Source organism: Meles meles, chromosome 20, assembly GCF_922984935.1.
Source record: "Meles meles chromosome 20, mMelMel3.1 paternal haplotype, whole genome shotgun sequence".
Classification (NCBI taxonomy): domain Eukaryota; kingdom Metazoa; phylum Chordata; class Mammalia; order Carnivora; family Mustelidae; genus Meles; species Meles meles.
The window spans coordinates 25,953,123-25,980,278 of NC_060085.1; the positions used below are offsets into that span (position 1 = coordinate 25,953,123).

General features: G+C 45.5%; 1 protein-coding gene across 1 annotated transcript in view; it reads right to left on the reverse strand.

Moving 5' to 3' along the window:
• IL17RD (interleukin 17 receptor D) overlaps positions 1 to 27,156 on the reverse strand; it is a 67,835-nt gene that overhangs the window by 23,249 nt on the left and 17,430 nt on the right. Inside the window, exon 2 of the mRNA XM_045992255.1 lies at positions 2,006 to 2,063. Within this exon, the coding sequence (XP_045848211.1) occupies positions 2,006 to 2,063 (58 nt within the window). The remainder of the gene's footprint in view (positions 1 to 2,005; positions 2,064 to 27,156) is intronic.

The window sequence follows — 27,156 nt, forward strand, 5'->3', positions numbered from 1 at the left end:
CCTGGATCCAATTATTAGGAACTCTTACATTTTGGATTCTGGTTACCAAAAAATTATGCCCAAATGATATTCTGCCAAAATGCAACCGAGCTTCAGATGTCTTGGGAGTCAATTTGAGTTGCGAATTAAATTCTAATTAAATGCTGAAGAATAAGAAAGAAAATAAATGACGAAGAGACAGGCATCACGCACATGGGCCAAATATTTAGTCTCATGAAGAAAATAATAAGATACTTTTAAGTTTTACAGGTACAGATCCTCTTTCACAAAGCCCCATATTAAATTAGAGCTGCAAATACTTGTTTGCAGATGACCAGAAAATTCTGAACTCTTGAATGTAATACAAGATCAGCCAGGACCAAGAGCATATATTAGAAATTAAGTCTGTAGCTCACAGAGAGATCTCTAACACATGTCTTTACTTAGCTGAATTAAGTATCACTGACTTGCAAATCTTTCATTTGCATTGTAACATTTACCCAGAGAGCATGCACACACCACTGACAGGAAATCTGTTTCAAATGTAAGTCCTCATTGGTTAACTTGAAGTACTCACGTCAGCAACTGTGGGCATAAATTTGACACACATATTTGTATATCAAAATTGTTATATTGTATATACGACCTCAAAAATCTTGCTTTCGGGGCGCCTGGGTGGCTCAGCGGGTTAAAGCCTCTGCCTTCGGCTCAGGTCATGATCCCAGGGTCCTGGGATCGAGCCCCGCATCGGGCTCTCTGCTTAGCGGGGAGCCTGCTTCCTCCTCTCTCTCTCTCTGCCTGCCTCTCTGCCTACTTGTAATCTCTATCTGTCAAATAAATAAATCTTTAAAAAAAAAAAAAAATCTTGCTTTCACAGTGATCATTTCAGAGGCCTCACTGTGACCCACACCCATCACTTACATGGATTCATAATCCTCTGCCAGAGATGAATCAAATGTCAAGAGTTACTGAACAGGAGTCAAGCTCCCTCTTGTTAACATTTTTACGTATAAATTATGGCTCATAAGGCTAAAATGCTCACAATTCTATATAATTACCTTCTTAGCATGAAAGCAGCTGCTGAGGGGGAATTCTATATGCTTAATCAGAAAAAAAGCACCCCGCCCTGCCCTGAGGAAACGATTCAGCCAGATAAAGCCACACTTCCTTGAGAGAAAGGGCCAAAAAGATGCTGTATTCCCATTCCGGTTGGAATGACTTCGAATATTGGCAGGTATCAATTACTGAGTGCACATCACAGGCCAACTAAGTTGAGCAGTTAAAAGCATTACCTCATTAAAGCCTCAACACGATGCTCAGGAAGAAACTAATCTTTATTTTACAGCACGTGAGAACTAAGGCTTAGAGAAGTCAGTGGCCTGCCATGGCTCACCAGTGACAGGTAGGGCACTGGAGGTGGAAGCCAGGCCTGCGGAGATGGCCAACTGGAGACCCATGGGCCAGTCTGGGACACACATTCACTTGGCCCACTCTGGGCTTGTGAACATGTTTAAATAGATACCAATATTAAAAAATGTTCAAGCAAACCAAAAAATGCTAATTTCTCTTTCTTCTTGCAAATCACAGCTGGCTACACTCAGAGGCAAGGCCCCAAGGAGCTGGAATGGGCCAGTGCTCCCTTCGCACCGGACCTGGGCTGTCCAGTTTGCCACAGTCCCTACCGTTCCCTAGCATCCCCCCACTTGAGCAGTGTCATCCACTTGTCCCCTGCTGGGCCCCTCCAGGTATCTGCTTTTGTTCTTAAGGACATGGTTATGTCTTGACGACATCAGGGTAGGTCTCCATACATAGTTTCTCCCAAAACGGTGGACGCTTGACCTATTTAAGCTCCCAAATACTTGAGTGGCTTCATTGAGACTAGCCCCCTTAGCTCTATCGATTAACCTGCACAGGTTCAGAAACTTCCTCCACCCCCGGAGCTGCGGTGTCCTTGATGAAGCACGGCTCCGTAAGCTTCAGATCACGGAAACGCCTCCATTCTCCAGTGGTGAAGCCAGTTACTTACTGTCATATCGGAAGGTGATGTTGTGCAGCCCACTGTTTCTGCTGGCCGGCCCCACTCCCTGTGGGAAAACAAGAGAACGTGATGAGGAGAGAAGCCAATTTGCTTTTCCAGCACACATCCCCATAGAGTCAAAATGTACACAAGATTGCAAAGATACAGGGTCATACCAGTCGCTGAGCAATGTCTACCACTCTTCCCACCCACCCTGGGCCCCTTCTCCCCAACTGGCTGCCAACCTCCCTCTAGCCCAAGGAGATTCTTAACTTCCAGGCCAAGAGCTCCACGAGCACTCACTTCCCCTAAGACAATAGGAGCACGCTGTTCTGTGTTTGGGGGTTAAATAATAATTCATTAACAGTAAAATTGGGAGAGAGACCATGAGCTGCCAGCTGGAGCCCTTCCAGTTGGATCCACTTTGAGCAGTGATTGGTTATAAAATTCGCCTACCAGACACTCTCGTCCAAAAGCTCTATTAAGCCACGACAGATAGGCAATTCCTCAAGTCTAAGGAAACAGGTTTCTCATTCCAAGACCGGGAATGAGTGTGGGAATAAGCCATTACTTTTAATGAGAAAATTCTTCACTGCATCCATACCTATGCATGGAATACAGAGGGTGGGTCATAAAAGAAAAAGAAAAAAGACTTTAAAAGGGCTAACTCTAACTCTTGGTGATGTGGCCGTTAGCCATCTGCACTCTTAATAGCAGGGATAACAACTCCGCCAGACTCCCACTTTAATTACAACATCCACCGAGGGAGCACCAGAATCCTCCCATCACCCCGCCTTTTCCTAACCCACCACTTATCCATCATGGGAAAGAGCAGCTACAGACCTGCCGACTCTGGCTGGTTTAACTGTTTCTGTAATAATCGGCAAATGTGCCATTCAGTGTTAATTGCAGAATTCGCCAAAAACAGTTAATTCTGAAATGCTAAATGATGGGAAAATATTCTAACCACACAGCTAAAGTTTCCACTCAACAAAGGGGATGCTGGGGAAAACCATCTGCCAGCAGCCCGGTATTTAATGGGCAATTGTCACACTGAGACACAATGTGCAGAACCCGTCTGATGGAGCCCAGGGTCTTGGGCCACAACCCCATCACATCCATATGCTGGAGGCATGTTCACGCTGCTTATCCTGAAGCCAGCCATGCCCATTGAAACTCTATCCCTGAGCTCAGATAAACATGCAGCTCCAGGAAGGCACAGCTGCGCAGAATGGGAGGCACGCATGCGCGAACGTGCACACACCGAGATTCTAATTCAAGTAAGAAATAAGCACTAACATGAAATCTACAACAACGTAGAGCACTAACCCATGATCTACTAGGGTTCCCTTTCTTCCTGACGCACCTTCCTTCTCCAGCTTTCCTGTTTCCATCCTCCCTTTCCCACGTACACAAGATTCTGGAGTTCCTCCCCTGAGCTGAAACACTTTGGAAAGGGTGGTTTTCTTTCTTTTTTTTTTTTTTTCAAAGATTTTATTTATTTATTTGACAGATAGAGATCACAAGTAGGCAGAGAGGCAGGCAGAGAGAGAGAGAGAGAGGAGGAAGCAGGCTCCCTGCCAAGCAGAGAGCCTGATGTGGGGCTCGATCCCAGGACCCTGGGATCATGACCTGAGCGAAAGGCGGAGACTTTAACCCACTGAGCCACCCAGGCGCCCCGGAAAGGGTGGTTTTCTTATGAAAATCCTAAATGCCTCTACAATTCCTTAGGGACAAGGCCTCTAGGGTGCCACTAGAGGATGCCCAACTTCCAGATGGCCAAGACCGGAGTAGCACAACCAAGCAGGAGACAATGCCATCCCCCTCCTAAAACCCCTAGGAAATGCCCAAGACACCCAAACCACAGCCTTCTCCTCCCTTATGAAGCCCCAGGATATAAAATCATTCACCATCTATTATGAGCCAGACATTGCGCTAGGCACAGTGGAGAACAAAACAGCCACTGTCCCTGTCCTCAAGAGCAAAGTGACTCATTCCTTCAAAGGAGACTAATGGGGTATGTGGATCACACGCAAAGTACATAGATGAATTTCAAATCACACCCTGACCCTCCCAGAACTCTCAGTGTGACACACAAGGCATCAGTAGCTCGGGTGAAGAGCTAGCCAAAAGAAAGCACACAGTCTATGAAACACCACAGGCAGCACCGCACAAAGGATAATTTGAGGGGGAGGGCAGCACACCGCAGAAGCTTGAAAGAAGTAAGGATAACTGGACTAGAAGGGAGGGAAACAAAAATGCAAGGGGCCAAGATGCGTACCTTAATCCTTCCATTCTCCTGCTGGTGACCACGGGCAAACCACTTCACTCCACATGGTCCCAACCGCCTCAACTATCTTCCTAAAAAGATAATTTGCATGACTTTCCCCTGGGAAAGGGGTTTGAGGAGCATGAAACCCTGTAGAGGAAGGGCTTTTCAAAAAGGAAATACATTTCATTTAATAGCATGTAGGACTCTTATGACCAGTCAGTGAGAAAGTCACCTTACTCGTAGGACTGTCAGCTTTCACTCTGTTCTTCTTCTTCCCATATTTCTACCGCAGCATGTTTTTCTTTTAAAGATTTTTATTTTTAAGAAATCTCTACACCTAATGTGGGGCTCGGACACATGACCCCAAGATCAACACAGGCTCTGCAGACTGAGCCAGCCAGGCCACCCCTATAGCAGAATGTTTTTAACAGGTATTTACTGGGCACTTGCAATGAGCGATGTGTTGTGGAAAGAAGCCCAACACCGTGAGATGTGCTATATCCTGCAGATAAGAACCTAAATCCCTCCAAATAAGGTCTGTGCTGCCTGCAGAGCTGTTCAGAAGGGGGCCCAGTGAGCTGGCCTCAAAGGACAGTGAGGCTTGCATACAGCATCTATTCACTACCCACAGAGCACTCCACCTGCACCCAGGCCCTGCTGGGCTGGGCACTTGGCCCTGAACCAGACCTGGGTCTTGATCTTAAGGGGCTATGGCCATTAAGGTGATCTAATGTGCAAATCTGCCGTTATTCCTCTGTTCCAAGCCCATCACCAGCTCCCTGTCCCTTGTAGAACATTCCTGATGTGGCTTCTGCCTCTCTTCTCAGCCACTTCCCTCCCTATGTGCCAGACTCCTCCAGGCACTGCATTACTGCTCAGCCCATGTTTTGGAGCACTTCCAATATTCCAGAACGCCCTTCCCATCAGCCAGGTCCTGTTCCCGCCATAGGCTTTCCACGTTGGTAGAGCTCCATCACCCTGGGTCTCTGACACAGAAATCCACCTGCAAACTCACTTGATGGAGGTATGATAATCCATCCCCACAACTTGACCAGCATGGCACTTCTGCCAGGGCACATGAAAAACAGAACTTCTAATTCCACACAAAAAATCAGAGACTAAAAGTCCCTGTCACGATGCCGGGTCCTTGAGCTCCAAGCCAACAGAACGCAGCGCTCTCAGTTCCATGGCAAGGACCCGCTCCATGTACGCTGCAAGACCTTCCACTCTTGGAAGTCGTCCACGGCATGGTTTCCCAGCACAGGCATCAGACAGGTGCTCTACCAGGCTTCACCCAGTTCACACTCAAGTAATGCACCTGCTGCTCCTTGGCCCTCAGAAACTGCATCAGAAACAGCGTGCCCAGGCTAGCCCACAGAGCACAACTGTTTTCTTTCTACTGTGTGGTAGACAGACTAATACCCCCACAAAAAATAAAAAATAAAATGTCTACATCATAATCCCCAGAACCTGTGTTACTTTACACAGACAGCAAAAAAGGACTACGTAGACGTGATTACGTTTAAGGATCCCGAGATGGGGAAATTATTCTGGATTATCCTGATGAGCCCAATGTAATCACAAGGGTCCTTCTAAGTGGGATTCAGGAGGGTCAGAGGAGGAAAAATGTCCACAGAAATAGAAGGCAGAGAGACTAACACTGATTTCAAGATGCTACACTACTGGATTTGAAGATGGAGACAGAAGGGGCTAATAAGCCAAGAAATGTAGGCAGCCTGTAGATGCTGGAAAAGGCGGAACATTGGTTCTCTACCAGAGCTCTCCCAGAGCCTCCAGGAGCCAGCCCTGCCAGCACCTTGATTTTAACCCCAAGGAAGACTCATTTTGAAATTCTGACTTCAACAACTGTAAGATAATGCATGTGTGTTGTTTTAAGTCACTACATTGTGATAATTTGTTACAGCAGCAACTGAAAGCTAATCCTTTTGGTGGCAGTACGTTGAAATGGATCTGAGCTGTGCTCCTGTGCTGTCATTTTCCCCTTCCTACCCCCCAGGGCAGACGGATTGCTTTCACTGCAAGTCTATCCCACCCTGTCCTCACTGCAAGTCTATCCCACCCTGGCTGCAGGCAGACATGGGACACAGACCCAGTAGGGCTGTTTCAGATTCTGCCACATACACTTCTGTGGGCTAGCCTCGGACATATCTGGAGTAGAAGAGTAGTTAACACAATAGGCTTTGGAGCTGTACACATGTGTTCAAATCTCCCCCTCTCAAGCTGGGTGACCTTAGACAAGCTCCTTAACTTTTCTGGGCCTCATTTTCCTGAGCTCTATAAAGCATCTGAATAAAACTTCCTGGAAACTCTCGCTGTGGGACTATGGGAGATGACGCCAATCGAACTCTCTACACAGCACGTGATGCATTGTAGGAGTGATGGCACCATTCCTGGGAAGATTCCTGACCTAATAAGCAAGGAGAGAGCTGTGCAGCGTGGAGGTGGGTGAAGTAGAAAGGGGAATGCTCACAGGAAGGGGCATCTCCAGACATGACCGGTCTTATCATCCAGACCCAGGGGGTCTGGCAGATGGATGGACAGGTCAGGGCAAGGTGACAAAGGCACTAACCACTAGACCACGACAGTCTTGGTGGGAACTGGGCAACCCAGTGACCCCCATCTCTGGTGAATGTTCAAGTTGGATCAGATGGGGAGAGACTGAAGGCAAAATGACCAGGGCAGCCCCCCATGGACTCATCCTCCCCCCAACTTGCACCACAGTCCTGGGCCTGGCCCATAGTCAGCCTTCGATAAATATTAGTTTATCCCCCCAAGACGAATCCATGACGAAGCCAGGTAAGGCACACTGAGAACCCAAGAGGCCCTAGCTTCATGTGACAGGGAGATTTATGGCTCGGAATCAGGACTCACACTAATGGAACAAGGGTAAGCAAATTACAAAGCTGGTCAATGGCTTTGGAAGCTGTTTTTCAGTAAACAAGTCAAAGCTTTTAGCTATACCCATTTTGATATTTAATAAGCTTACAATTAAGAATACTTGTTTGTCGCCTGTTAAAATCTATAAACGCCAATGCTGTGGCCTCAGGGTGTCACATTCTTAGTTAATTAACCACCCCCATTTGCTGCACTTAGGGCAGCATTTAATTTGTTCCAATGCTAGCTGTGAGAAGCAAGTCCCAGGTGCCTGGGGCTCCGCTCTGAACACTATGGTGAGCAGGGACGGAAGCAGCAAATGGGAACATAATGGAGAAAACATCTTTTACTCAGGAAAGGGGGAGGGGATGATAACCCATAAGTGCTCTAAAGGAATAAAATTCAAAACCCATACCATGCTCCACCCATAGGGCAAAAAAGCAAAGGCCTGGACACAAAGACAGCCACAGGCAGGGAGGGATCCCACAGAGAGCAGCCATCTGAGGGCCCATTTCCTGAGGGGCCCTTGGGGGTTCTAAGCCCATTGAGGACACCAACTTCCCAGAGCAACATTTCCAATCCAGCTCCAAAAGAGCTGAGCTGCCATTTTGGAAAAAATGCATTTTGAAAAGGACTGTGCTAATTACAGTACCCCCCCTTTCCAGGGGAAGGCAGGCCAAATAGTAAGACCTAAGCAAGACTGCTTTCAGATCAGTTAAGGAAGGACCTCTTAGAATGCTGGTAACATTTTAGTGAACTGAGTTTGGGTGAAAATTTAAACATGAACATCCATCAGAAAGAACTGAGATAATGGGTTTTTAAAGGCACACTGAGCAACTGCTTAAAAAACTAAGGCCAACTTACAACTTTCTATTTCCCCTAACATTTCCTCCACCTTGGGTTTCCAGTGACTCAATGAGATATGAAAGATAGCAGATGGCTCTGCGAGGCTTAAAATGCACAATAGGAATGACATTTTTGTCTCTGACCAGTAGACATGGCGAAGGCAAGAGGCAGAACGTGGGGTCAATTTATTCTGCACGGGTTCAGTTCAGACGGCCTCATAAATGAAGTCAGATCCCACTTCAGTTCAAACCTTTAACTAAAAAAAAAAAAAAAAAGAGTTGGGGGGAAGCGGGGGTGGAAGAAGTCAGCAAAAAGCAGAGAAGCCCCAGGTGATGTAAGCTGAGGAGAATGCCGGCAAACCCAAAACACAAGGCAAATAAATCACAAAGCCAGCTTGGGTCTGGATCTATTCAAGATATTCTCTACATTCCCAGGAGCTGTTCTCTCTCACTTTCCAACTCCATGCAACCAACTGCAGAAACGAAGAGTGCCAGCTGTCTGATTTGGGGAGGTGAGCTCTCGGAGGCCTGGTGGGGAACACACAACTCTGGGGGAGTACCGGTGTGTTCCCACCAGCAATTACTGTGTCGGCCCAAAAAGACCCTGAGATCTTAAGCTAATTAGAGAGATTTGCTTGAGGAGGTAGGAAATCACTACTCCAAAGCATCGCCTGTGTACCAGACCAAAGCCGTAATCATGATTCATCTCTGACATGTTGCTAATCAGCACACACATGTTCCTAATTTCACGCTCCCCAAAGGAAAGCTGAAGGGACAATTGTTCTGAGTTCTAACATGGAGCCAACCGATGCCAAGTTACCATGTGTTCTGCTTATCAAACTGAGAGCTCTAGTTTCCTTCTAAGCAGCTTCTTACCCCTCCTTCCCTCCCCCACCCTCATGCCCAAGGAAATCCATTCAGGAAAGATAAAGATGTGTTAGGGCATTTACAGGAGTGTTTCTCAGATAGCAAATTTTCTTTCTTTCTTTTTTTTTTATTGAGCTAGAATTGACATGTAACATTGTGTGAGTTTAAGGTATACAATGTATTGATCTGATACGTTTACACATTGTAAAAGCAACTTTCCTAACTGGCCTAAAACAGAATTTAATGTATTTTTAAATATCTTTCCCTGCTCCGGACTTTAATTTTCTTATTGCTTTGCCTCTGGAATATACATATGCAGTGAAAGCCCAGAGATATCAACACACACACACACCACTGACTCTTTTGTGTTTAAAAACAAAACAAAACAAAACAAAACTGCAGCCTTCTTAGTTTTCACAAAGCAAAAAGCCCAAGTACTTTTTCCAATTAAGTCTGTTAAGGATCTGGGCTGTGTGTTCTTCCATGGCTGATACTGACAAACAGACAGGGTTGTTCCATTTTTCCAATTCTCAAAATGTTAAAAGCAAGCTATAAAACATGCCTCTGGCTAGTGAGCCAGACCTTTTCCCTCGGCTGCACACACCACTCCCATCCCCTCAAATGAGAACCGCATGGTAAAGAGCTGGCATCTTTAAGGTAACCGTCAACCCATCTGCAGTTTCAAAATCACACACAGACAACTTCACAGACACAGATTAGCCGGGTTTCTGTAAATACTGGGTACGAAGAGGAAGCAACCAACCAACCACCAAAACACCCACCCAGAAAATCGGCTACCAGCTTGCACCCACTTAGCTGTTAAAGGTAGTTATAAAAACTTCACTCCAGGAGCTCAAGAAAGTATCTTTCTGCAAGGGCAAAACAGTGATTAGACAATAGGGGAAAACTTAATGCTGTACACATGATTGTTATGCTTAAGCTCAGAGGAAATGTTCGGATCAAAACAAACTACTAATAAAAAGCCTTAGGACCACACAGAGAGCGTGCACTGAATTGTACCGCTTCAAATACTGTTTCTGAGGCCCTGGGACGGAGTCTCCAAATACTGCATCACATCTGGAATTCTGCTTTTACAGCACAAATGCCTGCAGAAACGGGGGATTGTGACGTTGCCATGGGGACCCAGCCTCCTCCAGCCAGGCAGGTCCCCAGTGTGCCCCACACATGTGCTCCTTCAAGGTAGATTTCGCATATTTGGAAATTATGGAAGGCCGCCCTTTTAGGTTTTAGTGCTAATCGAAATATCACAGGCTACACTCGAAAGCAAGGCGACCCCTTCTGTCAGCCTATTATTTCTGTCCACATGGTGGTCTCAGAGAGAAAAACCTCCTTAAAATAACAGTGGGAAGCAGCAAGTCAACATTAGACCCCTTTTCAAAAGTTATTTGTGGCTTTTCCCCCCTTCCTCTAGGAAGGAGACGGGCTTCAAGCGTCCCTTTTAAACTCTTTCCTTCTCTGGCTCAAAAATCCAAATGAGTCAACCTGTGCACACAGCTGCTACCCATCGCTGGCCTATGGGAGGGACCCCAGGCTCCAGCCTGGAGCTCGGTCGCTTGCCATCGCAGGAAGTGAGCCACTAACGCCATCCCAGCAGGGCTACTGGCCAAGGCAGGGGGTCTTCACTTTTAATTGCCATTAAGGGAAAAAAAAAAATGTTTCTAGAACCCATAAGAGAATCCTGTGAGAAACATTTCTTACCCAATTCTCCCCACCCCCGAAACATTCTTACATAATTTAGGGGCATTCCCAGAACTCCCTGAGGAAACCAAGGGCTTCACAGGTCCCAGGTCCAAAGCCATGTGTAGACACAAAGAATCTAGAGAACCCACTTGGAAATAAAGAGGTACATCTGGGTTTCCCCGTTTCCCTGGGATGCAGCTCCTCAATCGGACCCTCCAGGTGTGGATTCGTATAGATATATAAATGCAACAACCCTGCTTGGGTGGGGGCAAGTGTCTCCAACCACTCCTCATCCTCCCACTGTCCTACCTCCCCAAGACCCCAGGTGGCTCAAAACAGTGGTCAAGACCCTCATCTCTCTTTCTGCCTGGAGCATTCTCCCAGCAGTTCTAACTAGAATGTCTCATGCAGAAGTAGTAGTGCCTCTTCCAATACGTATCTGCCTCTCTGCAAGGTCTGGCCTTCCCCCGATCTTCCAGGGGGAAGGGAGGGAGTCAGCCAGCGCAGAGGTGAAAGTGAAGCCAAGTCACCAAGCTCCGTGGGCAGAGCAAGGGGGCTCATGGGAAACTGGTTCTCAGCCCTGCCCTGGTTCAGTGGGACCTCCAGCCTGAACCATTTCCATCTAGTCTCTTCAATACCACATCCCAAAATGTCATCCTGAGATGCAGCCAGGCTTTGTGAGAGTGAGAGAGAGAGAGAGACAGAGAGAGACAGAGAGAGAGAGAGAGAGAGAGTGTGTGTGTGTGTGTGTACCCTGCCACACAGAAGAAGAAAAAAAAGGCACCAGGAAGTCAGCAGCTCGGCCCAGGTGTTAACACTTAGCGCATCCTGCCCAGCCCCCTCCAGCTTGAGGCCGCCGCCTGGGAGCAGGACACAGCAATTAGGCCCTTCCCGGGCCGGGCGCCTTTGTCCCCTCGCTAACAGCATTAGTGTCTGACTTCCTGTGCACAACGGGGCCTCCCGGGGGGCAATCCCCGGCTGACCGGGGCAGGGCATTAGACTTCCTTTGTCAAAGACCCTCAAATGTTAACAAGCATGTGAACAAGCCTCTCCTCCCCCCACCGCCGCCCCCCACTTCTCCCCCCATCCCTTCCCCACCTCAGCAACTCCTCTAGTCCACCAAACACTTAAATCTCAACAGCCTTGGTTCTGGCGGACTGGTGGGAATACGAGTTACTTGAGAGCAGTACCAAGCCTCTGTGGAAGCAAGCAGAGCTAACTTTCTGCCGAAAGGGGGACAAATGTGACTTCCTAGAGCTGGTCCCCTATAAACACGCCATTCTCATTTACAGAGTGCTTGCTGCTTACCAGGTCTGTGTCACTTGTCTGGCATGAACTAGGTAAACAGGAACAAAGATGGAGGTGCTCAGGCATGAGTCCCAGGCTGGGCAACACCCCCAGTCTGACATCCCTGTCAGCACACGGGTCCCCTTCATGCATGCTCATGGGCTGATGCTCAAGATGATCTCAAGATGCAAGGATATTTGGAAGGTTTGAGTGATATTCCCAGACTTTCACACACTGATCACATCTGAAACCGGGGAAACAAATACACCACCACCATCACCATCCCTCTCTCAGCAACACTACCATCACCGGAACCAACATCACTAAAACCCTATCATTTACTCCACCATCCATCTCGACAAAGGGTCACAGCTTCATAGGTGGGGATGGAGAGGTCTGAGTATTTGGTGAGAACTGTGGCCCACGTGTGTACACACAATCGTGCACACCGTATTTCAGGAAGCTTCTGGACCAATGCAATCCTCTCAGGGCCCCCAACATCCTGCCTTATCCATAGCTCAACAGCTTAATTCCAGGTCTGTAGGACACCCTGAGTGGTTTAGTGATCTAAGGGAAACTTTGGTGATTAAAAGCAAAATTCAAATGGCAGAGGGACGTGGTTGGGAGCAAGACCTCAATTTTATTTTTTTATTTTTTTTTTTTAAGATTTTATTTATTTATTTGACAGAGAGAGAGATCACAAGTAGGCAGAGAGTCAGGCAGAGAGAGAGGAGGAAGCAGGCTCCCCGCGGAGCAGAGAGCCCGATGCGGGGCTCGATCCCAGGACCCTGAGATCATGACCCGAGCCGAAGGCAGCGGCTTAATCCACTGAGCCACCCAGGCGCCCCAAGACCTCAATTTTAAGTAGAACTCTGGATTGATGCCTCAAAACTCGTCCTTCATAGGTAGTATTAATCCTTCATAAGTCTGTAATTGTTCACTTTGCTCAGGATGTTGGGACTCATGAACTTTACAAAGTAGCAACGTAAAAGACAATTATTTCTGCTGTTATGGGCAGGAGCCCATTAAGTGGGACACACAGAGCACCTTTCAGGCCACAGGTGACAACAGTTATGTCTGCAGTCAAGTCAGTTTCACCGAATCAAGTTAAAAAATAAACAATGTGGCTATTTATTTCTTTTTTTCTTTTTCTTTTTTTTTTTTTTTTTTTTTTTACCATACTCACAGTATCCAGAAGCTCGAGAGAACAGCTGATTTCCCCCGCTCCTGCTCAGTTGCCTTGAAGGTCTATGGTGTTTGTGGTCAACACACAAAATTGGGTTAGGTTTTGGGATATGTTTTTAAATATTTGCCCAAGAGCTACAATAGAGGATAATCTAAAACTCCATTTTTTTTCAATGAAGAATCATCTTTGGCTTTCACTTCTACTCCAGACATATTTTCAAAAAGATGTTGGTAGACAGAAAGGACATGAGCACTTCTGTGATGCCAAGCCCCCCACAAGTTTATTTTGAGGAACTTTACAAGTTTCAAACGAGTGAAGTATTTCACTACTGGTTCTGAATTTTACCTTTTGCCAAGCTAACTTCAAAATAGCAGGCAATCGGAAGAATATACTCAGACACTAATGGTCTTTGCAACTTTTACATCTCCCTGCTTCTTGGATGGAAGCCAGCAGCCTGCCCTTAAACTATAAGCAATAAATCTAGAAGACTCTCCTAATTTCCCAATGATACCACCTGGAATTCCCATTAAAGCACACACATACACAATGACATACCAATTAAATCACTGGGTGATTTAGGCCAGGAAATAATTGTGTTTGCCAAGAAATATTCAGCTTTGTTTTAAATTCCTTGAAGAGCTAAAAATGTCATCCTGAGAAGGAGGGCAAAGAATGAGGTGAAAATGAAGAATCACTGTCTTGGTTGATTTCAGACTTAGATCAACTTTCCCGTGGGTGAACGGAGGCAATACAGACAGGAATGAAGGCCTCCCCATACTACCTCTCTGAGACTCCTGGCACGGGTTGGTATAGAGGGGGAAATTAGAAAGCAGATTTACGTGAGACAGACAAGGCAGTGGAGCAGCAGTTAGGAGCTCACTTCCTCCCTGATGAAGTGGTCCTGGGGTGGGTTCCGGCTCGTCTCCAACCGGACTGACACAAGCAAAATGGCACACAGCACTTTCTTGGTCATGTAGTAGACAGAAATCAGTGCATCTTGTCCCCTTCACTAGGTTTTCCCTTGGAGAGATGTTTACAAAATCAAAGCAACATGGGGGAAAAAAATTAGAAGCTGTAACACTTTGTCATGAGGTTATGGTGAAACAAAGACTTAACCAGGAAAAAAAAAATCAAAGCAGTGACTAAACATTTCAAAAATAAAATAAAAAAGGGAGGTCAGAGTTTCTGGCGAAAATGAATTCCTCAGAAGGATATGATCTTCCCTGGTTCTCAAAGAGAGAACCTCAAGAGGGCGTTTTCAAGTTTCTAGGGGAAAGTGTACGCTTTTCTTTTTTTTTTTTTTTTAAAGATTTTATTTATTTATTTGAGAGAGAGACAGTGAGAAAGAGCATGAGAGAGGAAAAGGTCAGAGGGAGAAGCAGACTCCCCGTGGAGCTGGGAGCCCGATGTGGGACTCGATCCCAGGACTCTGGGATCATGACCTGAGCTGAAGGCAGTCGCCTAACCAACTGAGCCACCCAGGCGCCCGTATTCTTTTCTTTTGACCAGGGCTTTATTACTTTTGTAAATAAAACAAATTCAAGGCAAAGGAAATTTAAGTACAAACAATATGAAAATCCTCCCCAGTCAACTTCAACAATACTATTCCATATACTTCAAAATTGCTAAGGGACTAGTGCTTAAATGTTCTCACCACCAAAAAAAAAAAAAAAGAAAAGATCATTATGTGACTTGGTAGAGGTGTTGGCTAAAGGTTCAGCTGTAATCATACTGAAACATTTAATGGATCAAATCAACCTATCGTATACTGTGAATGTATACAATGTATACACCGTTATATGTTAATTATATCTCCATTGAAAACAAGAAGAAAACCCTCCCTCAACATCCTTCCTTTTCCATTACTTGAAGAGTCTTCTGGACCGTCCCTATTATATGCATCACATGGCTTGACATAAGTTATGTGGCTATGGCTTGACATAAGTTAGATCCTAATAGAGAGAACACCTGTTCTGATAAATCTTCAACAACTAAAAATGAATTTTTGGGAGAAGTCCGTGGGGCCAATGGAAGAAATAACAAAAGATCCTAATGAGGTAAGAATTAGGACAACTAGGGGTGCCTGGGTGGCTCAGTGGGTTAAGCCTCTGCCTTTGGCTCAGGTCATGATCAGGTCCTGGGATCGAGTCCCGCATCGGGCTCTCTTCTCAGCAGGGGGGCTGCTTCCCCTCTCTCTCTGCTCTGCCTCTCTGTCTGCTTGTGATCTCTCTCTCTGTCAAATAAATAAATAAAATCTTTAAAAAAAAAAACAAAAAAAAAAAAAACCCCAAGAGCTCAACTCTTCAGAGAAGGACACTGAAGAACACCAGCCTGGGGAGAGTCTATACAGAAAGCTGAGGAGATGAAACCATTTACTTACTAAAACGGTAAAGTCTATTTTGTGATTAAAATCATAACACATGGGTAGCCTGGACCTCGAAGAAGAATGATCTCTGCCTCAAAAACTTTGCCTGATCTAAAAGCAACACTTAATCCCAAGGTTCTCTCTTCCTCATTTACTCATGAATAACCTTAGATAATGTCCTAGAATTTATCCACAGATGTTTTAAAGGCTAGAAACATACTGTACACTGGGAAGGCCATTATGATTGACTGAGAGTAAGGCTCCTCCAAAAGTTTTCAGTTCCTTTTGGAAAGCAAAGCTAAACGGCATGAGATTGGAGATGATAATGTTATAACCTTAAAGAATGAGTGTGCTAAGTTATGTGATTGAGCTCCAAGTGTAAGAGAATTTCAGAGAAGGGGGTGTTGAATAGAAGAAGGCTCCCTAGATAAGTGTCTTCACAGAGGAGATAGGTCCCTAGCCGGACCCTAGGGCATCGGGAGCTTTGAGGTAGTGAAAGGGGGAGACTATTTCAAGCAAACGCATGCACAAATGCACAGGTAACCAACTACACCGCCCTCACGGCAAGCATTCGGTGAACGGCCACTACACCTCAAGGTAGCTGTGGAACCTTCGTCATTAGCCAGAACAACGGCTCTAGCAGTCCTGGAGTAGATGACCAATCCCTCAGGCTTCTATCTGAAACACCCCAACGGGCCTGAAAGAATGGGCACCAGAGGGGCCGGGGCCCAGTTCTGCATGTGGTGCAACTTGCAGTCGGGCAAGAAAAGAACAATGTGGTCCTTAACAGAGGTAAGCGCCAGCCTGATTTGGCAGGCAGGCGTCCAGGGGAAGGGCCTCTGATCCAAGCCAAGGTGGGAATGGGCTAAGCTCCAGGTAGAGAAGAAAGAGGCAATAAAACAGCAGCTTCAAAGGATAAACCAAAAGGAACAGAGGGTTGACTCAAAGGGATGAGGCGGACCCCAGGGCCTGGAGACCAGAGGTGCCAGTGACAAAACAGCGAAGACCAAAGTGGGGTTTCCCTACACCTGTCCTTTATTTTCAGTATGGGCCTGATTCCCTGCCCCTAATACAGATGGAAGGCATTTGGGAAGGAGCAAGGGGAGGCCTGGTCACCATCCACTTCCAATTTTCACCCCATTTTCCCTCCATGACAAAAATCAGTAACTTTTGGTGAGTGGAGGTCCAAGCCGGGAGTCTCCATCAGTAATCCCTCTCATGTTTCCCAGTCACTCGCACACATCTCAACCCTGACTCTGTCTATACCTGGGGTAAAGCAGTTCCAGGCTCCCAGGTAAGAGTTCACTACATGCGAGAGAATAAGACTGAAACAAAGGCCTTTTGTTGGCTCTTAGCAGCTCTTCAAGGAAATTTCTAAAGACCAGAATCACTAAATACAATCTTAAAAAATCTGACATTGGCACAAAAGGACAGATGCTGTAGTGTTCCCCTGACTGAGGTTCCTAGAGTGGTCAAATTCACGAAGACAGAAAACAGAATCCGCAGGCTGCAGGGCGGGTGGGGGTGGGGAGAATGCGGGGTTACTCTTCAATGGGCACAAAGTTGTAGGTTAGGAAGATCAAAGTTCTGAAGTCGGAGGGAAGGGATGGTTGCCCCACCATGTGAATATACTTAATATCACCGAAATAACACTTAAAGATGTTTAAAATGGTATATTTTATCTTGTGTCTCTTTTACAGTACTTTTAAGCAGGATTTTGAGGAGGAAGTTAACAGTAATAAAATAGTGCTATGACACATTTGCAGGAAGTACTAGGAAGGTGGCAGGGCGCCTGGGTGGCTCGGTGGGTTAAGCCTCTGCCTTGGGCTCAGGTCATGATCTCAGGGTCCTGGGACTGAGTTCCGCATCAGGCTCTCTGCTCAGCGGGGAGCCTACTTCCCCCTCTCTTTCTGCCTGCCTCTCTGCCTACTTGTGATTTCTCTCTCTCTTCATTAAATAAATAAATAAAATCCTTAAAAAAAAGAAGAAGAAGAAGAAAAGGAGGAGGAGGAGGAGGAGAACTAGGAAGGTGGCAAGCTGGAGCTGAGCTGGGTACGCCCAGGCGGCCACTGCAGGCATCCAGATGTGAGGTGTCACAGCAGCAATGGGGGGGGGGGGTTGTGGAGATGATAGAGGTCAGGTCTGCAGGGCTTTTTAAGAACAAATGGCAGGTGGGACTTCGGGGCAAATGTGTTCCAGAGGTGATGATGGAACATTCCAAGATACCTTGAGGGCTCCTAGTTTGGGAATTGGGGAGACTGGTGGTTTGGGGAGCAATAAAGAGAACACTGAAAGGAAGTCTTTCCTTTTTGAAGGGGGATATAGAAAAAAAAAAAACAGTGAAGGTGAGGTGACTAGAGAGTCTCTTCTAATTTTTTTTTTTTTTTTGAAATGTAGGATTAGAAGAACGTCATATATGAAGTCATGTCACAGAACCTTAGGGACAGATGGGCTAATAGAGGGAATAAAGAAAAGCAAAAGGTCAGGAACTGGGCTTTGTGGGACTACCCACAGTTAGGGCACATGAGGAGGAAAAAAGATAGAAGTAGAAGGGCCCGGAAAAGCCATAAGGCAGTGAAGAATGAAACAGAATAAAAGCATATCAAATAGATTGCATGTTAAAAAAAAAAAAAAAAAAATGTCGGGGCACCTGGGTGGCTAAGTGGGTTAAAGTCTCTGCCTTTGGCTCAGGTCATGATCTCAGGGTCCTGGGATCAAGCCCCTCATTGGGCTCTCTGCTCCGTGGGGAGCCTGCTTCCCCCTCCCTTCTCTGTCTGCCTCTCTGCCTACTTGTGATCGCTCTCTCTATCAAATAAATAAATAAAATCTTTTTTAAAGGGGCGCCTGGGTGGCTCAGTGGATTAAGCCGCTGCCTTCGGCTCAGGTCATGATCTCGGGGTCCTGGGATCGAGCCCCGCATCGGGCTCTCTGCTCCGCAGGGAGCCTGCTTCCTCCTCTCTCTCTGCCTGCCTCTCTGCCTACTTGTGATCTCTCTCTCTCTGTCAAATAAATAAAATCTTTAAAAAAAAAAAAATCTTTTGTAAAAAATGTCAAAATGGATCTCTTCCACACAAAAACCACCTTGCTGATGACACAAATCCCTGAGGAAATCATCATATTGATGGATCATTTAGAATTACTCCTCCATATCAATTCCCAAGTCTTTTACTGCTATTCAGACACATCCCTTGGTTTCCTATAAAAGTAGAAAGCGTATGAAAAGGGCCATCTAAATAAAATCTTCTCATATGTTTGAGAACTTAAGAAAGCAAGTGATGATAGCACTGGAAAAAGGTACTGAAGACGGCTGGCCAGGCTTTTGTGTGCAGGTCAAAGCTACGACGCAAGGCAAAGCTACCCTCGGAGTCGAGATCCTCCCAGGACAAGCCCCCCATGTCTCACGTGAGGGAGAAGAACATAGGACCCCAAGTCACTGTGCCTCCCAAGATCTGCTCAGTGCTTTATAGTTTGACCACGGGTAAATGTACAGAATCTTTTTGCAATATTTGAAACAATGCTATCTGGAATATGTGGAGGCAACCAACACTGAATTAACCACTAGTTCTAAATCAGGTCTTTTTTTTTTTTTTAACCAAATACTCCAACCAACTGGTTAATAGCTAGCATTCCAAATCACCAACAATCTCCTAGAACTCAAAGACAAAAAGTTGAAAAGGTAAGCTAGAACATTGTCGGTATGACTCAAAGCTATCAAGTTAAATTTTAGTTCAAGCAAACCCTATTTGTCCAAAGCTCATGAAAAACGGTGAATTATTATACGAAGTCACAAATACAAATACTAATTTTCAGAACTGTTCTATTTTGGACATCATCCAACACTTGTGGCCATTTGACACATGTACGTCCAATAGCACTGACAGGCTTTGTAGAAAAATTTTGGCTTCCGGGGCTAACAACCTTCTTCTATGAAAGTAAAGGGAAAAAGCCCAAGTGTGGTTGGAATTTGCTTCAACTCTGAGAAGAGGATTTCACCTCTACAGTTTATTTCCAGACACTCAGAACAGGTCTAGAAAAAATCATATTCTAAGAAGCAGTAAATACCACACTGGTTAAATGCTTATCACTAATGAACATTTACTGGGTAGTAACAGAGCCGTAACTCTTATAATGTAACCATACTATATTTGTATGTTTCTGAAGGTACAACTTCTTTTCATAAACATAATTTTTAAAGGCATACAAGAGAACTCCTGCAATCACCAGTTTGAAATGAACCATGTCATCTTGTAAGTTCCCCAACGTGGTAAATGCCTCTTTGTCTTGTGTTTAGAAGTCTGACACTCAGGGTGCCTGGGTGGCTCAGTCATTAAGCATCTGCCTTCAGCTCAGGTCATGATCCCAGGGTCCTGGGATCGAGCCCTGCATCGGGCTCCCTGCTCAGTCAGAAGCCTGCTTCTCCCTCTCCCACTCCCTCTGCTTCTGTTCCCTCTCTCGTTGTGTCTCTCTCTGTCAAATAAATAAATAAAAATCTTAAAAAATCTTAAAATCTTAAAATCTTAAATCTTAAAAAAAAAAGTCTCACACTCACTTAAGCTCTTTTAAAATTCTACTCATCCTAGAAGAACCCCATGCCAACATCTAATAGACTAATAATATTAATGAAAGATTAGCCTCATTTTTCTCAGTAACATCAAGGTTCTAGAAGATTTCCTTCTTTTAGAAGAAAGCAAACACTATCTGAAAAAGGGAAGATGTATTCCACTGCAGACCTTTGGGCTCTCAGATCTGGAACATTATAATCTGATTGTATCTATATGGTCTTCACCACAAGGGCAATGCATGGGTAGAGTAGAACAGACAGAGCGGGGCTGTGAACATCCCTGCCCCATACAACCAGCAGAGCCACAGAAAGAAGAAAAAGTAATTCCAAAAGGGACACATGGATTCCCCTATGCATCCCTTCCCCACCCCCACCAAAAATAACCAACCATAAACTTTTAGCACCTCTCAAAGACTTCAAGAGGAGCATAAAGGAGAATGTGTTGCCCTAGCTAAGGACCCTTAAATCAGAGCAATTTCTTTCTTTATAGTTTTATTAAAATGTGCAAGCACAGTACTTATAAACAAAGGAGGTATTTCAGTTTTTGCTTAGAAAAATGGGAGCCAAAACATTCCTTCTGGGAATTCGGGGTAAAAGCTTTACAAAAAGTGTCCAGATGTGCTTAAAAAGTCAGTCTGTTCTTTCTTTCAGAGAAGAGTGAAGGGGAAAAAAACAAAGGGTGGGAGAGACATTTTATTAAAAATTGAAAAGGTTATTAGTTTTTCTTGGCTCCCACTCAAACCTGCCCTCCACTGACAAACCACACGGGAGCACGTGAGACAGGACCTCTGTGGCTTCCCGCAAAGTAGCAGGGAGGCAGGGACGGCTGGTGGCAGCGAAAGCCTCTGGACCTTCTCTCGCCTCCAGGACGTCCTGCGTGGTAAATGGGTCTAGCGGGTGGTGATGAAATGGGGAAGAGACGATGACAGCCTAAGATCCTCAAGTGAGAATCAAGCACTTTTGTATTAAAGCATAAAATAATCACCCTTGGGGCAAATCTCACCCCCAACCCCCCCAAAGAAAGAAAAAAAAATTTTTTTCTTAAACTGAAATGTTTTGTCAACATCACATCCCAGTTTTAACCTGGAAGCTTTGCGGAGATTTGAAGCTTCCTCCGCCCAGTGATTCATTCCCACCAGAGTCCTTTTCAACCACAGAGAGATTTAAGGAGGGAGTCTGCTCTGAGGTGTTCCTTTGCTTTTACAGCCATGGATGCCGGCTCTGGGTATGGAAAGTAAAGGAGCGTTTCAAAAAGAGCATAAATAAGGGAGACAGAGAGGCAGGCATATATTGTGAATAAAAAGATAATCCTAATAATAGTTTACATTTTCACGAACCAAAGTTTATATGAGCAGCTAAGCCCCCTTTCAAAGTAGAGGGCAGCTGCTGGTACGGCAGAGGAAAGTGGTATGTCAGAAATGTGAACTACCTTCAAGTTTGTTTAACTCAGCTGTCAGCCACCGCTTCCTTCCGCCACCTTTCACCAGGACGGGGGTGGAGGCGGCACCCTTTTTTGAAGTGTTTTGTTTGCAAAGGCAGGGAACTGTCTCAGGACTGAAAATACCTCATCTCCACAGTTTCTGGGCAATCCTAACTAACGAAGGCCAAGTCACCCTCATCAGTCACCCCCTGAGGGTGAAAATGGTGACCCCCCCTCCATCAGAGAGGCAGCCCTGGGGACGTCCTCTTACTGCCCTCCAGGACTCCCAAGAACACATTCCCGGATGAAAAGTCTTAGTCCCTGGAGGCTGCCAGGAATCTTACGGGAAGGAGGCCGGGAGGCTCAAGGCTGTGCTTACACGAGGACATGCCACGTCGTGAAGACCCTCCAGGCATCACACATTCCCCAAAATTCTGCCCCCACATAAACCCCTTTTTGCCAAAAGCCTTTATAAGTTGAATATCTGCCCTCAGCAGAATAATCTAGTCCTTACTCATAGAATACCTAGAATGTGCGGAGGGCAGGGCTAGGCTGTGGGGAAGGGTCCAACAGTGACTGAGATGGGGGCTGAGGACTCCGGGAAGTGACATTCAGGCAGAAGTGAGACACCTGAGTGACTTGTGTGAAGACTGGGCAAAGGGGCACCTTTTGGACGTAGCCGGGCTCATGTTTCCAAATTAGAACAGTGTTACGTCTGTAGCCACTTAATCTGGAGTTAAATGTATCTGCACCTACAGAACCAGGAGGTAGGTGGGAACAGGAGAGAGGGTCCCTGCCATTTATCTCCTTTTCGATTTGGATACGAAGCCCGTTTCAAGATGCATTCACCCAGCCAAGAGCTTTCTGCAAAGGCTGAAGCTTCAGCCAGCGCCAGGCAGAACAAGGGGTAGAACCTGAGCAAAGAGTGAACGGCAAGGAGGCCACAGCCTCCCTCGCCCCCTCTCAGCTTCACCTCAGCAGTGTGGCTCACGTGAGTACACTCAGTGAATGGCCAGCTGGTGGCTCCAGGGAAACCCTCAAATGATCTTGCAAACATACAAGAATGCCATGCCCATCGTTCTTCTGGCAGAGCACCACAAACCACAGGCCACAGAAAAGGGACCACCATTTATAAGGTGTTGGCAAAGGGTCAGAGAAGGTGTTCACACCAGGTTCCTCAGGGGGAGGGTCCTTCGTGGTACAGGCTGCATGTACCACGCACATCTCAGACCTTCACTGTTTGCTCTGCCTCTGTTGTAGCTGGAATCTCTGGTTTAAAACCACCCAGTCCCGGGGTGCCTGGGTGGCTCAGTCAGTTAAGCATCTGCCTTCGGCTCAGGTCATGATCTTAGGATCCTGGGATCAAGCCCTACATCAGGCTCCCTGCTCAGCATTGAGTCTGTTTCTCCCTCTTCCTCTGCCCCTCTGCCTGCTCATGCCCTCTTGCTCACTCTTTCAAATAAATATCTTAAAAAACAACAACAACAAACAAACCACACCGTCCCTTCCCAGAGCAACCTGTCATCACTCTTATCTAAGCTCTGGTCTTCCAGGGGGTATGACCGCTGAGCGAAGACTCTTCCTCCCATCAGCCTTCTCAGCACGCACAAGCTGTGGGCCCTGCTGGTCTCTGAATGGGTGACCTCTTCCCCAGCCTCTCATGGTCCCTTACTCATCTGGCCTGTGTCACGGGCCCTTCCACAGGTGCCAGTCCTCCTGACAGCCAGTCGGGCATTCCTGTCTCCACTCCTGCACATCGGAAGACACCAGTGCAAGCCTTCACCTTATCTTCTGAAAGCACGTCTCTGCTTTGATCTTCTCTCTCTACCCACCCACGTATGCTAAGTCCAGGTCCTCCGCTCTGTCCACTCTTATGGACATGAAGGGGTCGCTTTTACGGAGCTCTTCCAGAAATGTTCTTAGGGACCCTCATTGGGGACCCGCCTCACCTGGGCAGGTGGCAATCACGGGGGACACCCGGTGTGGAAACCCGGGGGACAGCAACCCCTGAGTAAGGGGCTAGGGTGTTTGAGTGTCACAAATTCCTTAGTGTTCTTAATAAGACAGCCTGGTGCAAAAGGGGGTGCAAGGGAAACAACCAAAAAAGTGAATCTCTCAGCTCTGCAATAACTCACACGCAGATTATCTGCCAAACTACTACTTATCTCTGATCAGTCTTCATCTGCGGCTGCCTTTCTCCTTTCCCGCTACCACCTAGCACATATCCCGAATCCTCTCCTTTCGACAGTCGCTGACAGAGTAGTCCAGGCCTCTAGGACTGTCAACACCCTGATGTAATTCATGAGCTCATGGGGAGTCTGAGGCAGTGCCCTTGTTTATGGATTCAGTGATTGATTAGGCCCTAAAAGCTCCTGGCCCAGAAGACTATATGGGCTGCAGTGTAATGTTAAAAAACAAGCGATGCGAAGGGGGCCTCAGGCCATGTGAACAAGCTGGACAAGCGCACAGGAAATGCCGAGGATGAAAGCAGATGGATGCCCCTGGGCAGCTCAGATAAACCCCAAAGGCAAATCAACCACAACCAGCAGAGTGGACAGGGCACCTTTTGTAAAAAATAAAGTCATCTGTGTGTGAATTTTTTTTCTTTTGGTTTGCCTCTCTCTCTCTCTCTCTCTCTCTTTTTTTAAGTTTTTATTTAAATTCCAGCAAGTTCACGTACAGTGTCCCACTAGTTTCAGGCGTACAATAGAGTGATTTCATACTTCGTACAACGCCTGGTGCTCATCCCAAGTGCGCTCTTAGGTCGGAATTTTTTTAAAAAATTCAAAACCTAGGTGAAAGAATTAGTTCATGTTATTAGAGAAAGATCTGTACCATGGCCACAGGCTGGTGTCTTTTCTCTAGAAAGATCAAACACAGACACCAGGGTGTGCATGAGGCAAGAGTCCTGGTGGAAATCAAAGCGACCACACTCAGTAAGGAGATGGAATGGGTAAGAGAGAAAAACTGTTCCCTCTGAATGAAAGGCTCAAGTTATCTCAATAGAAATAACTGTCCGATTCTTACCAATTCTATTCTGACTGTCCCATTTGACAGGTAAATAAACAGAGTCAGCGGGGTCTTGTGCCGTGACCAAATCACACGCAGCTGGCCTGGGACGCCCTCATCTTGCAGGTCACACTGATGTAAATGAGACAGTTTAACGGTGGCTTCTAACCCACGATCAGAATTTGTGAGAACTCCAATAAAACAGGATTTATTTTTATATTTTTTTAAGGAGGAAATATGTGATCGATTCGAAATTGACCTTGGAAAATATATAAATGAAGAAAAGGTTTACTAGCCAAATTACTGATACAAATAGAATTTCCACCATAATGTTTAAATTCAACTATTTTCATAATATGTTATTAAGTCCAGAAAGAATCAATATTCTTATTTTAAAACCCTCATTTGTTCACTTAAACATCTTCCCTGATACTCTCTACTAAGCAACATCTCATTCATACCTCACTTTAAAACTATCAGACTTAGGGATACCTGGGTGGCTCAGTCGTTAAGTGTCTGCCTTCACCTCAGGTCATTATCCCAGAGTCCTGGGATCGAGTCCCACATCAGGCTCTCTGCTTGGCAGGGAGCCTGCTTCTCCTTCTCCCTCTGCCTGCCACTCACCCTGCTTATGTTCTTTCCCTCTCTCTCTGACAAATTAAATAAATAAAAATTTTAAAAAAAAAAAGCAGTTCTAATTACATGGTAGAGAAAAATTTTAAAACAAAAACAAACAAAAAAAAGCTATCGGACTTAAAAGCAATAAAACTTACTCAGAAGGTAAATTAAGTGGAAAGATTAAGTCCTTCTCTAATAAATGCAGAATAAGACAGGTATAAGGTACATCCAAAATAACAAAAGAATAAATAAGAATTATAAATGTCAATATTTTCTAGGATGTGGAAAAATGAGCTCACTTATTCCTCTGATAACAGATTGTCACCAAGGACTAAGCGCTTTTTATGTGGTCAGGTGTAAAGCAAAATGTTTTAAAGGCAGTATCTTATTTAAGTCTCAAAACAGTCCTGGGGAATAAACTCTTATTAACCCATTGTACATACGAAGAAATTTGTCCAACGTCATTGTAAATGAGGGCAAAACAGCGGAGCTGGGATTTGAAAACCAAATTTGCCCTCTTCCCAAAACACAATTCTTCATCACTATACAGGACAAACTGGCAAACAAACACACAGTAAGACCTACAAAACTTTTGCCACAGTAATTTCATTTGGGGAATATATGCTAAGTCTAACAAACCAAAATGGCAGGAAATCAATCTGTATGATGTTCAAGCAGCGTTAAAACAGCAATTTGTTGGAAACAGCATAAATTCTTCATCAACAGGGCTTATGGGCCAAGAAAGGGGGTACATACAGCATGAAAATATTATACGGACAGTAAAAGTGCCATATCTGTGAACTCTGTTAATACATGGAAATATCTGTAGAAAACAAATTTAATGAATTTGAAGGGATACATATTTATAGCAGCATTATCAACAATAGTCAAATTATGGAAACAGCCCAAATGTCCATCGACTCATCAATGGATAAAGAAGATGTGGTATATCTATACAGCAGAATATTAACCATCAAAAAGAATGAAATCTTGCCATTTGCAAAGACATGAATGGAGCTAGAGAGTATTATGCTAAGCAAAATAAGTTAGTCAGAGAAAGACAAAATTCCATATGATTTCCCTCATGTGGAATTTAGGAAAACAAACATGCGGGTGGGGGGAAGAGGCAAACCAAGAAACAGACTCTTTTTTTTTTGTTTGTTTGTTTTAAGAAACAGACTCTTAATGATAGAGAACAAACTGATGGTTACCAGAGAAGGGGTGGGGGGATGGGTAAAATAGGTGGGGTTTAAGAAGGACACTTGTCGGGGCGCCTGGGTGGCTCAGTGGTTTAAGCCTCTGCCTTCGGCTCGGGTCATGATCTCAGGGTCCTGGGATCGAGCCCCGCATCGGGCTCTCTGCTCAGTGGGGAGCCTGCTTCCTCCTCTCTCTCTGCCTGCCTCTCTGTCTGCTTGTGATCTCTGTCTGTCAAATAAATAAATAAAGTCTTTAAAAAAAAAAAAAAAAAGAAGGACACTTGTCATATGAGCGCCCGGTGATCACTAAAACAGAAAAAGAAAACAAATTTAAGCAAAAATAACCATAAAAAGTAAATTCAGTGAGGGGCACCTGGGTGGCCCAGTGGGTTAAGCCTCTGCCTTGGGCTCAGGTCATGATCTCAGGGTCCTGGGATCGAGCCCCACATCAGGCTCTCTGCTCAGCAGGGAGCATGCTTCCTCCGCTCTCTCTGCCTGCCTACTTGTGATCTCTCTCTCTCTCTGTGTCAAATCAATAAAATCTTTAAAAAAAAAATGAATGAGGGGCGCCTGGGTGGCTCAGTGGGTTAAGCCTCTGCCTTCGGCCCAGGTCATGATCTTAGGGTCCTGGGATGGAGTCCCACATCGGGCTCTCTGCTCAGCAGGGAGCCTGCTTCCCCCTCTCTCTCTGCCTGCCTCTCTGCCTACTTGTGATCTCTCTCTGTCAAAAAAAAAAAAAAAAAAAGAATGAATAAATAAGTAAATAAATTCAGTGATCCCAACCCTGTAGCAAGATGCATTTGTGTGTTCAAGAGGGGAAGAACCGCATTTAATGTCTGTTAAGCAACCCTACCCCTTTCTTTCGCATTAGCTTTAAGTCACCAATTTGTAAAGACAGCACTAGGACACCCTGCTTTAAGATGCTATGATTCAGAATG